The sequence below is a fragment of the Dermochelys coriacea genome, chromosome 10 (assembly GCF_009764565.3).
Source record: "Dermochelys coriacea isolate rDerCor1 chromosome 10, rDerCor1.pri.v4, whole genome shotgun sequence".
In the NCBI taxonomy this organism is placed as follows: domain Eukaryota; kingdom Metazoa; phylum Chordata; order Testudines; family Dermochelyidae; genus Dermochelys; species Dermochelys coriacea.
Genome location: NC_050077.1, coordinates 80,488,449 through 80,500,807, shown reverse-complemented (window position 1 = coordinate 80,500,807; position 12,359 = coordinate 80,488,449). Strand labels below are relative to the sequence as shown.

Genomic DNA, 12,359 nt, shown 5'->3' with positions numbered 1-12,359 from the left:
AATTAAGTTTTACACATACAAAAGTTAGGAAAGTACCAGGAAATTCAAAGATTTCAGAGTAGCAGCCATGTTAGTCTGTATCTGCAAAAAGAAAAGGAGTACTTGTGGCACCTTAGAGACTAACAAATTTATTTGAGCATAAGCTTTCGTGAGCTACAGCTCACTTCATCAGATGCATTCAGTGGAAAATACAGTGGGGAGATACATGCACACACACACACCATGAAACAATGGGTGTTACCATACATACGGTAACCAGAGTGATCACTTAAGGTGAGCTATTACCAGCAGGGGAAGGGGGGGGAGACGCACCTTTTGTAGTGATAATCAAGGTGGGCCATTTCCAGCAGTTGACAAGAACGTCTGAGGAACAATGGGGGGTGGGATAAACGTGGGGAAATAGTTTTACTTCGTGTAATGACCCATCCACTCCCAGTCTCTCTTCAAGCGTAAGTTAATTGTATCCAGTTTGCAAATTAAACTCCAATTCAGCTGTCTCTTGTTGGAGTCTGTTTCTGAAGTTTTTTCTTGAAGTATTGCCACTTTTAGGTCTGTAATCGAGTGACCAGAGAGATTGAAGTGTTCTCCAACTGGTTTTTGAATGTTATAATTCTTGACATCCGATTTGTGTCCATTTATTCTTTTACGTAGAGACTGTCCAGTTTGACCAATGTACATGGCAGAGGGGCATTGCTGGCACATGATGGCATAGATCACATTAATAGATGTGCAGGTGAACGAGCCTCTGATAGTGTGGCTGATGTAATTAGGCCCTATGATGGTGTCCCCTGAATTCCTTCCCTCCCCACCCCGCCCTGCTCTCCTGCTGGTAATAGCTCACCTTAAGTGATCACTCTGGTTACAGTGTGTATGGTAACACCCATTGTTCCATGGTGTGTGTGTGTGTGTGTGTGTGTGTGTGTGTGTGTGTAAAATCTCCCCACTGTATTTTCCACTGAATGCATCCGATGAAGTGAGCTGTAGCTCAAAAGCTTATGCTCAAATAAATTTGTTAATCTCTAAGGTGCCACAAGTACTTTTCTTTTTAGGAAATTCAAAGTTATCATTCCCACAACAGCTGTAATTAAATTTTTAACCTTAAAGAATAAACTAACGTGACTAGAATAGAACATACGATATATGTGGACTGCTATGATTGCTATGGGAACCACCAAATTCCTTGACTTTTTAAAATCTTAGCTACAACATTGCATGTACTTAAGCTTTTTTCGGGGGCATTCTAAATGACACTGAGTTGGAATGTTCCATTGTTAGAGGATCAGCTGAAGTGCTGTGTGCTCTGGTCCTTGCACATGATCCTCCACTTGAAGTGGTGGGAAAAGCATTTGGTGTAAACCTGTCTGAGGTCATTTTAAATTTCCTTTGTATCATAGCAGCAGTAGCGTGAAAAGAACTTTGGCAAAACTAAGGATCTGATCTGAAATGTTTGCAAGAATGGGATGATTTTAAAAATATAACTATATATTTAATTCTTGTAATTGTTAATGTTAGACTATTTTTGTGATGTTTTTTAGGGATCACCCAGTTAGGGGTTCTGTTATCACCTGCCCAATAACCTTGGGATCCCTTAAAGCTGTGCTACTATGGTTCAGATCCCTGACACAAGCCAGCTGCCCACAAAGTCTCACCCTGGTTTCTACCAGCCTAGTTACTTCTTGCAGGGTGACACCAACACTATTCCCACGCTTCCCCACATCCATCCTCCCTGAGTTCTTAACTACCATACCTGTGATTGTTCCCCTCTGGTTCATCACCCTTAAAGGCATGAATCTTGCCCCTCAGTTATCAGTTGACTTTGGGGGAACACAGTTTCTACTGTTTACTTGGAGTAAAAATAAACTAAAGATTTATTGAATAGAAAAGCCACAGATTCAAAGACGAAATAGGAAGGGAGAGTAAACATTACTGTTTCAGAGTGGTAGCCATGTTAGTCTGTATCAACAAAAAGAACGAGGAGTACTTGTGGTACCTTAGAGACTAACAAGTTTATAAAGCTTTCGTGGGCTAAAACCCACTTCACTGGATGCATTCAGTGGAAAATACAGTAGGAAGATCACACACCCACACCATGGAAAAAATGGGTGCTGTTATAGTGTGTATGGCAACACCCATTTTATATGTATATCTTCCTATTGTGTGTGTGTGTGTGTGTGTGGCAACACCCATTTTTTTCTGTGTGTGTGTGTGTGTGTGTGTGTGTGTGTGTGTGTGTAGAATCGTAGAACACACACACACACACACACACACACACACACACCGGAAAAAATGGGTGTTGCCACACACACTATAATAGCACCCATTTGTGTGTGTGGCAACACCCATTTTTTCCGGTGTGTGTGTATTCTACGATTCTATACACACACACACACACACACACACACTGAAAAAAATGGCTGTTGCCACACACACACACACACAATAGGAAGATATACATATAAAATGGGTGTTGCCATACACACTATAACAGCACCCATTTTTTCCATGGTGTGGAACACCCATTTTTTTCAGTGTGTGTGTGTGTGTGTGTGTGTGTGTGTGTGTGTGTATAGAATTGTAGAATACACACACACACACATACCCCGGAAAAAATGGGTGTTGCCACACACACACACACAAATGGGTGCTATTATAGTGTGTGTGGCAACACCCATTTTTTCCGGGGTGTGTGTGTGTGTAGAATCATAGAATACATGCGCGTGCACATACACACACAAATGGGTGCTATTATAGTGTGTATGGCAACACCCATTTTTTCCATGTTCTCTGTGTATGTGTATAATATATACACATACTCACACCCACAATAGGAAGATGTACATATAAAATGGGTGTTGCCATACACACTATAACAGCACCCATTTTTTCATGGGGGGTGTGTGCGTAATCTTCCTACTGTATCTTCCACTGCATGCATCCAGTGAAGTGGGTTTTAGCCCACGAAAGCTTTATAAATTTGTTAGTCTCTAAGGTGCCACAAGTACTCCTCGTTCTTTAAACATTATTGTGTAACTTGTATAATTAAAAAGATGCAACCTTAGGCTTTACACTTCCATATACCTATTGCCTTTAAACAGTTTCCTAGTGTACCCCCTAGCCATAGGGAGAATCCAGAGTTTGTGACATCACTTGCCGAATTACCGTCCCTCAGTTTCTGTAAGAAAACCTCAATTGCAAACCTTAAAATGCTTAAAAACCTTAAAATGCTTTTCCATCTTTCCCTCCCACCCCACACACCCCTTAAAATGTGTAGATTCAGAACCAGAGTCTACATACCTCATGATCATAAAGTTCAGAACATTGCAAGCTTTCATAAGACTTTACTCAATACACTTGCATAGTACAAAAATACAGTACACAGTCATTTGCTTCATCTGCTCTTTTGGAGGGTTTTAAACCTTTTGTTCTTTGCTTGGGGTCTCTGGACCCTGATTGTCACAATTGTGACAATGAGTCTTTCACTACTTGTTTGGTTTTTTTTCTCTTCTGTTAAAGAGCTTTTGTTTATAAAAAAAAAAAAAAAATTCAGTTTATAGGTTTCTGAAAGGTGCTTTTAAAGTCTATGCAGGTGTATCTGAATGCTGATCACCATTCTTATTCTAGATTGGCTACACTCTTTTGTAATAGCCCATAATAGCAATCATTAATTTATCTAGTACAATGTAAGATCACCTGATACACTTACCTATTCAGTTTCCAGGAGACTTTCAGCCTTGCAAAAAACAAGTGTTTCTCACTCTAACCTGCCGACTTATCCAACTGTTGGAATGGCATGTCATGTATTTATGTTCCAGACAGAGGACTTGAAGACACTTTTACGACACATGGAACACTGGGCTCATAGGCTGTTTCCTAAACTGCAGTTTGATGATTTCATGGAGAGAGTAGAGTCTTTGGGAAATAAAAAGGAAGTTCAAGTGAGTGCTTGTCATGTCCTTCTTTTTTTATTTTGTTACAAATAACATATTGTACAAGAGGCAGAGTTTGGGAGGATAATACTGTGCAAAAAAGGAAGACAGGTTATAATGCTCTCCTAAATAATTAAATTAAATGCACATGTTCATTTAATTGAAGTAACAACCTCAATCGTTGTTGAATAAATTTAGGAGTTCATTATACATTACCTTTCATTTGAAACAGTATTTCAGAGAACATGCTGTAACTTGTAGGTGCATCCTTTATTACCAAAGTAAGTTATTTTGGAGTGCTGGAATTTATTTTTACATTTACATCTGCAGCAGAGTGTTTAGTAGGTGTGCGGTTTCCTGCACTGCTTGAGGAAAGATGGGGAACCCGAAAAACAAACTTCTAACAGCACAGAGTTTCAGCCCAAACAGAGGAGCAGGGAAAAAAAGGAATTTTAAGGAACTGTGAAGAAAGGCACAGACCTTCCTGGGAGAGGAAAAGAGGGTGAAAGCAGGTTAGCAGCAGGTTAAACACTTTACCATCACCTAGAAAGAGATAATACCTCAGGCAAAAATAGCAGACCAGTAGACACCTGTGAATGGAGGCCTTAGTAGGAAAACTTTTAGTTGCCAAAAGCCTAGCAAAAGAGGCGATTGTTCACAATCTGTCTACTTTCCTCTGGTATTGGTTAAAAGTAAAATGAGCTCCAATTCCTCTTAGCCTGGCTGTTGGAGACATTCAGGTTGTATTGCTAAAACTAATTTGACTCACAGATGTTAAATTTTATCTGACCTGGTCTAATGCATACAAAGGCTCGTAACCATCTCTTCTAATACAAGAATATGTGGAGGGAAACAAAGTAATTCAAAATCTCACAAGTTTTGACAAGGGTGTAGCATAGTGGAATTGGTTAAGGGTGAGCCAAAAAAAGAAGCGGAAGCCAGAGGCTCCGCAGTACTTGTCTCAAGCTGCATCAGTATGGCAGGATCAGTTACTATGCTGCTATTTACTGCCAGTCCATTGTTGCACTCTGCAGAATCCCGGGTTTGGGGAAAGGCAGTAAAAGATCAAGTGCTGTAGGAATTATTATGGTATTAACCTCCATAAATTTATACTAAACTTTTTGGAGGGAGAGGGAGGCATACTGCCAAGTTCAGTTTCTCTTGCATTCTGATGTAGATGTGAGAACGGTGAGTAGATGGAAGGAAGCATACCATTTAGCTGATTTTCTTTTCCCTAGGGCCCCCGATGTGGTTTTCTTCCTTCTGGACTATGCAGGATATCAGTGATTGAAATGTTAGTAAAGGTGTGCATGCCTGGTGTGGTGGTAGGAAGCCCTGTGATTACACCCTGTATTCTCAGTTGTATACAAGTTTACCAGTTAAGTTTCAGGTTTTACATTAAGCTTTATGTAACTCTCTTGTTTTACTGTGAAATAGTGCAAAGATGTTTTGGTGAAAACATTAATCTGTAATAAACAGCATCTGTTCTCATTTCAGACCTGCTTAAAGCGAATTAGACTTGATCTTCCAATTTTGCATGAAGATTTTACAAGTAATGAAGGCATGTATGCTTTTCTGCAGCTTGTTTCAGTAGTTTATTTAAACATTAACTTGTTCTCAACTTTCACAGTTGATGAAAAAATAAGGTACAAAGGAAAAATAATACATCCGCATCCTTGTATGGGTGGGGGGAACTCCTGTGATTATCTGGTCCTCTCTCTTAATAACATGCCTCTGTAGAAGACTTGTATGATTATGCTAAATTTTCTTTGATGAAATTTAAGTCTATCCTCTACAGCCTGATCAGGCTATATATATCTATATCTCTAGAGACGAGTAGCTTTCAGTAAAGGAGAAGTTTCTCAACATCTTATTATCCATTCTCAGCAGGAAAATAGGTAGTGGATAATACATTAACCCAAAAGCAGGACATCAACAATGTTTGACTTGTTAAAGCCTTCAAGCAGCTTTCTGTTTTGACATAAAATGAACATTAGGGTTCCACTTCACCTGTAGAGGCGCAGAATCGAAGTGCTCTTGCAGTTTACTAGTCTGTGGTTGATAGGAAATAGAAGGTTCATTAAGTACATCAAGTGATTTATGTATATATAAGTTTCGCATTTTAACAGAGTAGTCAGTCTATATGATGATTCTTGTTAAAAATACTTATTGGTGTTTGCTGCCGCTACTGTATTTAGCTCTCTGTGTACCTACTATTCCTTTAAATTCTTTCCACTATCTCAAAATCATACTTTTTTTTTTTTTTAAATGGCAATAGGGAATTTTGAAGTGGCTAATGCAACAGTTCTTTATATAATCAAATAGTGTTTCAGATGAACCAGAAAGTAGTCTTATTACTAGTCTGTGGAAAAATGTTTTCCTTGCATGAAAAGTGAGTTGGATTCAGTTAGTGTTGTGAAAGAAATTGTAATACTAGAGAGAAGTAACAGACCATAGTTCTCTCTTGGGTCCTCATTGCTTATGGTGAGCAAGCAGTAAGAAATCTTTCCCTTTTTCTCTATGATCATTCTGTGGCAGAACTAGTGAAACATATTACCACCTTCCTTGTCTGCTTGTTTCATTGTGGATAAAATCTGTTTAGGCTGTGCTATGAACAGTAGTTCTAAATTATCTAGATGAGTTAGTTACCATGGGGAGCTGATTAGATTAGAGATCAGGTGCTGCTGCCTCTATACCAGTGACTGTAATCTGGGGAAATCTCCAGTCTAGACGATGTCTTGGAGCTACACAATAAATAAATTGTGTCCATAGGGGGTTGCAATCATCTCAGTCAATTGTTCTTATACTTCCTTGTTCCTTTTCATGTCGAGTGGTTTTTTTGGTCTTCTGGCTTCCTTATTGTCCCACAGTGAGTCAGCCTGAAGAGGGAGATACTGTGACTGGGGCCAGTCCTTATCATAGCCCAGTTCATCTACTTCATTTTGGGAAGGATCTATTAATATTGTGTAGGTTCTTCTCTGTGTGACAATGGAACAATGTGCTTATAGTTTATATTTCTTGATTTTACATGCCAACAAGAGTTAATACTAGAAAAAATAGTGAGGCTTATTTATCAATTTTAATTGATCATGTGCAAATGAGGTATCTTACTGAATAGCATAGACACAAAAACGTATGTCCATAGATCATTTTGTCATTAAATGCAGAAAACCTTTAGAGAATGCAGATGTTAATGTACAGACAATGTTTTGTAACACTCATGCTTTCACTGCCGTGTTTCTGGGGGAAAAAAAAAAAAAGGTAATAGGACGTGTGAATGACACTGTTCATATTTTCAGGTGACTCAGTGCCATGAAAAACAGTGCTGATAAAAAGCTTTGTGATCAAATATGTTGTGCAGGAGACATGAGTTCAAACGCAGCATGAGACATTAGCGCAACTACATAAATGTGGCTGTATTTGCTGTTGGTTGTATTTATTAGTAATATAATGCAACCTTAAGCAGCCACGTACATTAAAACACATGGTTCCTGCCGACAGAGTCTGTCTAGTTATCAGACTTTCTGTGCGATGGCTCCATACACTAGTTTTTAAAATCATGTTATAGTAGAACACCAATTTTACAAACTGATTGAGGAGTTAATAAAAGTGAACAACTCAAAATTACAGTAGGTATGCTGTACTGCATCAGTTTCTTCTTGTCCTTCAAACCAATGCCACGCAGTTGTCCGTGCACTCAAGGTGTCAGCATGTGCAGGGATCTTCACTTGTTCTTCAACAACACATTTGTGACTTATTTCCCTCCCAGTCGAGGAAAAATAGTTTTTACTACAGGTTGTTTGTAAGATTGACATTCATAAAATCAAGATTCTACTGTTTTGTTTTTCTGTTTTTTTAAGAGAGAGATTAAGACTAATGGCACTAGCAGTTACACCTCCATGATAGATGCCTCAGGGTTTGTCTGCATTTAAAACACTGCAGCAGCACAGCTGCACTACTACCTATACCAACAGGAGGGGTTCTCCCGACAGCATTGGTAATCCACCTCCCTGAGCGGTGGTAGCTAGGTCGACGGTAGAATTTTCTTGTCGACCTAATGCTGTCTACATTGCATGGTAGGTCAGTTTAACTGCGTTGCTCAGGGGTCTGGATTTTTCACACCCCTGAGCGACGTAAATATCCTGACCTAATTTCCTAGTGTAGACCAGTCCTCAGATTTCAAAGAAAGATGTTTCATAGAGAATTTTTAGAAGTAGGTGGAAAAAATTGAGCAGTTTCTTGGCGGAAGTCAGCTTGAAAATTCTATTCAAAAACATTTTCTGCCATCTCATTGCCTTGGGACACTTCTGAGTTGCATTCCTTTCAAGTGAAAGGACACCCTAATCCTCTACACTGCTGGGAGAGGGCTGTGTCTATAATGGAGTTAGAACCGGGAACTCCTGATTTCTAATACTCTGTACACTTGTGCAAGTCACTTGATTTCTCTACCTCCATTTTGCATATTATAAAATATGGCAGTCATGGTATCAAGTATTCCCTATTTGTAGCAACATAATGAGGAGTTCTAAAGAGTGACTGCATTTTATAGACAGCTAAATTAACAAATGTATTTGAACATGTGTCCTGTTGATTCCCAGCATCAGAGAATCAGTCAGCTCTAACCCTCCTCATTTTTCTTCACCAGGAGGAAATGTGGCACAGTGGAGAATCTGAACCTTTTAACAAGGATTTAATGTGTCATTGATTTGGCCAGACTTATATCTGTATAAAAATCCACAGTCAGGGAGGTAGATTAACTATGCCAATGGGAGAAGTTCTCCTGTTGCCATAATAGCATGTTCACTAAAGTGCTACGGCTGCAGCACTGCAAGACTGTATGTGAGGACAAGCCCTTTGTCCTACCTCTTATTCACCTCAAACCTTCAAGCCCAATGCATGGAAAAAACCAACAACCCACAAAAACCCCTGTGCATTCAGAACTTTAATGTGTGTGTGTTCTTTTTTTTAAATGTGGTCTATTTGGTGCTGGTCAACGCTGTTAGTATTCCAGGGGAAAAGAACACAGATTTTACAGAAATCAGAGGCCCACTATCTAGCCTCAGTTTAAACCAATGAATTATCTCTAGCTACCAATATAGTCTTTACAGTTTTTTTTAAAATTTATTTTCTAACATGGTTTTACAATCTTAGATCTACATTGAAACTTTTGGTTTCACTAATAGTAAAGCTTTGGCTTCAAAAGTACTGATGGTTTTTACTCATGCCTTTTTATATACAGGTAGTGGAGGGGGAAATAATGGGCTCAAAATGTCTCCTGAAGAAGAATTAGACCCCTTTTCTGAACACGTGAAGGAAGAATTTGATTCTCACTCAAGTACTGCCCTGACAGAGGAGCAACAGCGAAGAATGGAGAAGAACCGGCAACAAGCCTTAGAAAGAAGACAGGCAAAGTTGCAATTTAACAGTCAGTCACAAGAAAATGGTAAATAGTAACAGAATTTTGCAGTTTAAATGCTGATAAGTAATGTTGATAGCTTAGAAATCTCAAAGCCCACACCATCAAACCAAAGAAGAGCACAGGACATGCTTTAAAAATACATTTAAAAAAGCAGCTGATTTTCTAGGGCAGGGGTGGCCAACCTATGGCGCCGGAGTCACGTGCAACTCTTCAGAGGTTTAATATGCGGCTCCTTGCATAGGCGCCAACTCCAGGGCTGGAACTACAGGTGCCAACTTTCCAATGTGCTACAGGGTGCTCATGGCTGGTGGGGGGATTAGATGCTGATCGGCAGTGCTGCTGGCAGGTGGGAAACACTGGGAGCTGACGGGGGAGGGGGGCTGCTGATGTGTTACTGTGGCTCTTTGGCAATGCACATTGGTAAATTCTGGCTCCTTCTCAGGCTCAGTTTGGCCACCCCTGTTCTACAGGGTTGTGGTTGTATGGAGCAGTAGACACCTAACTGAATGGTGTTTTTTGAGATGCTCTGTTTTCCAGGATTTAACCTTTACCTGTGCAAAGTTGGGAGCTTTCACTGTATTACAGTTAAGAGTAATCATTCAGAAAACCACACAGATAAACCTCCTCCCCAGGGAAAGTTACCTGTCAATTTAAGCTTTCATATTGGAGGGGGGAGTTTCTAGTCTTCGTGGTTCTAAAGATCATGTGAATATAGGCTAATGTGGTGGTTCTTGATATAACAGAGGGGTTAAATTATGATCTAATGGATACACATTAGAGACAGATCCACTAGTCTTGCCTCTTACTTCCTGTTAGAAAGTGGCAGGATCAAAAACCCTCTAGAGCTAGGTTTTTTCTTTTCTTTAGGAAATATTAACAGGTTTACAGATTCTAGCTATGTAATTATTGGAGACTATACATCAACCATTACTACAGTGAGCTTTTGCTGAGAGAAACATTATACAGTAATATACAGAGATCCAGTGATCTATAACATGGCGTTACCATATTAGAGTGAGTATTTTGACGCTACTCATGACATGTCATTTCTAGTGATTTTTATTAGATGGAGTGAAAATCTCTCATTACACATTTAACAAATCAGGTATGTCTAACAAAGGTTAATATTCCAAAAAAAATTGGACAGGTGTGCTTTTTCCCCCGATGACTCTGCTTTGAGTGGTAACCAAATATCTGTCTTCTGTTTTGCTGGGTATAATTTTCCTATAACAACCATCTCCCACATTTTAAAAACATTCCTCTAGAGTTCGCTATTTTGCCCTCCCTCCCCCCCGGGGGAAGCTATCAATAGCTTTCTAGTAGTGATAAGATAATTCTTCATTTCCTTCTGTGTGACCATTTCCACTAGGAAGCCCCGGGAGGATTACCAAAGGATACATTGGTAATAAATATCCAATTATTTGTGATATTTGGTTACAAATTCCATCCCAGTACTCTCTGGCTAGATATGGCCATCATCTGTGCATAAAAATCTTTCACCACAATTTCTCCAGAATATATCCATCTATTAATCTGATGAGTGTGAGGGTACCACTGAAATAGTATCTCAGATAAATTTTCTTATTATGCTACAGACTGAAGTTGCTGGTCCTTTTTTAAAGATCAGACTCCATTCCTCTGGGGTGATTTGTCTATACAGATCCATTCCCAGCATGTCCTACAGACTTGTTTTTTTTCTTTGTTAGGAAAGTTGTCTGAAAAGGTGATGCAAATTAGTTTCTGGGGATTTTTTGTTTTTTTGTGTTTTTGTCCAGATGTCATTGTTTCTATTAAAGTTAGCTGTCTAGAACAGCTTTTCTAGAAAGTTGAGAAACGTAATGCCTAACCTGAAAGTACTGGTACCATGGGACAGTGGTTCTCAACCAGAGGTCCAGGGCCGCAAGCAGGTTTCAGGGAGTCCACCAAACATGATTAGCATTAGATTTGCTGGGGCCCAGGGAAGAAAGCCAAAGCCTTGCTGAATGGGACTGAAGCCTGGGGCCTGAGACCACTACCATGTGTCAAAGCCTGAGCAATTTAGCTTTGTGGGGCCCTGGGCAATTGCCCTCTTTGATAGCTCTTAATGCTAGCCCTGGCTTTTATATACAGAAAAATGTTGTTGTGGTACAGCTGGGATGTGGAGTTTTTATAGCATGTTGGGGGGGGGGGGCTCGGCTCAGTAAGAAAAAAGCTGAGAACCCCTGCCATAAGAGCGTGTGCCAGTTACTTAGTTTTTGATCTCAATTTTTTTTTTTTTTTTTGCTTACTAGTTAGTCACCTGTATTCTATGACTTTCCCAGTTTTTAAATCACTATGGATTGCAATTTGGGTTAAGATCTGGATTAGGGGTAGACAACCTATGGCATATGTGTCAAAGGCAGCACACAAGCTGATTTTCAGTGGTACTCACAGTGCCTGGGTCCGGGGGGCTCTGCATTTTAATTTAATTTTAAATGAAGCTTCTTAAACATTGTAAAAACCTTATTTATTTTACATACAACTAAACTATTCTATATTATAGACTTATAGAAAGAGACCTTCTAAAAACATTAAAATGTATTAGTGGCATGCAAAACCTTAAAGTGAATAAATGAAGACTCAGCACACCACTTCTCAAAGGTTGCAGACTCCTGATCTGGATTATTTGCAACAGCTGTCATTAGCAAGGGAAAATAATTTCTTCTCTAGTTCTAGTCCAAACCCATAGAGTAGCCTTTGCTAAAGGATATGTATAAATTTCTGGAAGGTGTGATTATTGAACAAGAAAATTTTGGCAGTGTAAAGGCCTAGTGTTGGGCTGAGTTAGAGCATCCCTAGTCCAGTATTGCTTTGGTCTGGCTGGCTTGATAGCAATATAGAATATTTCTGGTCTGCATAAAGTGTATGCACTCACACTTGATCTTTTGTTGTTCTAAATAAATTCTATCATCCTCTGTATTCCTGCTAGAGTTATCTGGGATTATTATAGAAAGATATTCTTGGCAAAATGTTCATTTTGACTTGTCTATTATTCC

General features: G+C 39.4%; 1 protein-coding gene and 1 non-coding gene across 8 annotated transcripts in view; both read left to right on the top strand.

Annotated features, from left to right (window-relative positions):
• TIPIN (TIMELESS interacting protein) overlaps positions 1-12,359 on the top strand; it is a 37,009-nt gene that overhangs the window by 23,166 nt on the left and 1,484 nt on the right. For 4 of the 7 annotated variants that reach the window (XM_038419310.2, XM_043494116.1, XM_043494117.1 and 1 more), the window contains 4 exons: positions 3,813-3,935; positions 5,165-5,305; positions 5,424-5,487; positions 9,166-9,369. In XM_038419310.2, the coding sequence (XP_038275238.1) occupies positions 3,813-3,935; positions 5,165-5,305; positions 5,424-5,487; positions 9,166-9,369 (532 nt within the window). Of the gene's footprint in view, positions 1-3,812; positions 3,936-5,164; positions 5,306-5,423; positions 5,573-9,165; positions 9,370-12,359 lie in introns of those variants that run through there. The other 3 variants (XM_038419315.2, XM_043494118.1, XM_043494115.1) reach the window with 3 other exon arrangements.
• Positions 7,337-7,472, top strand: LOC119863113. Its single transcript, XR_005295499.1, has one exon.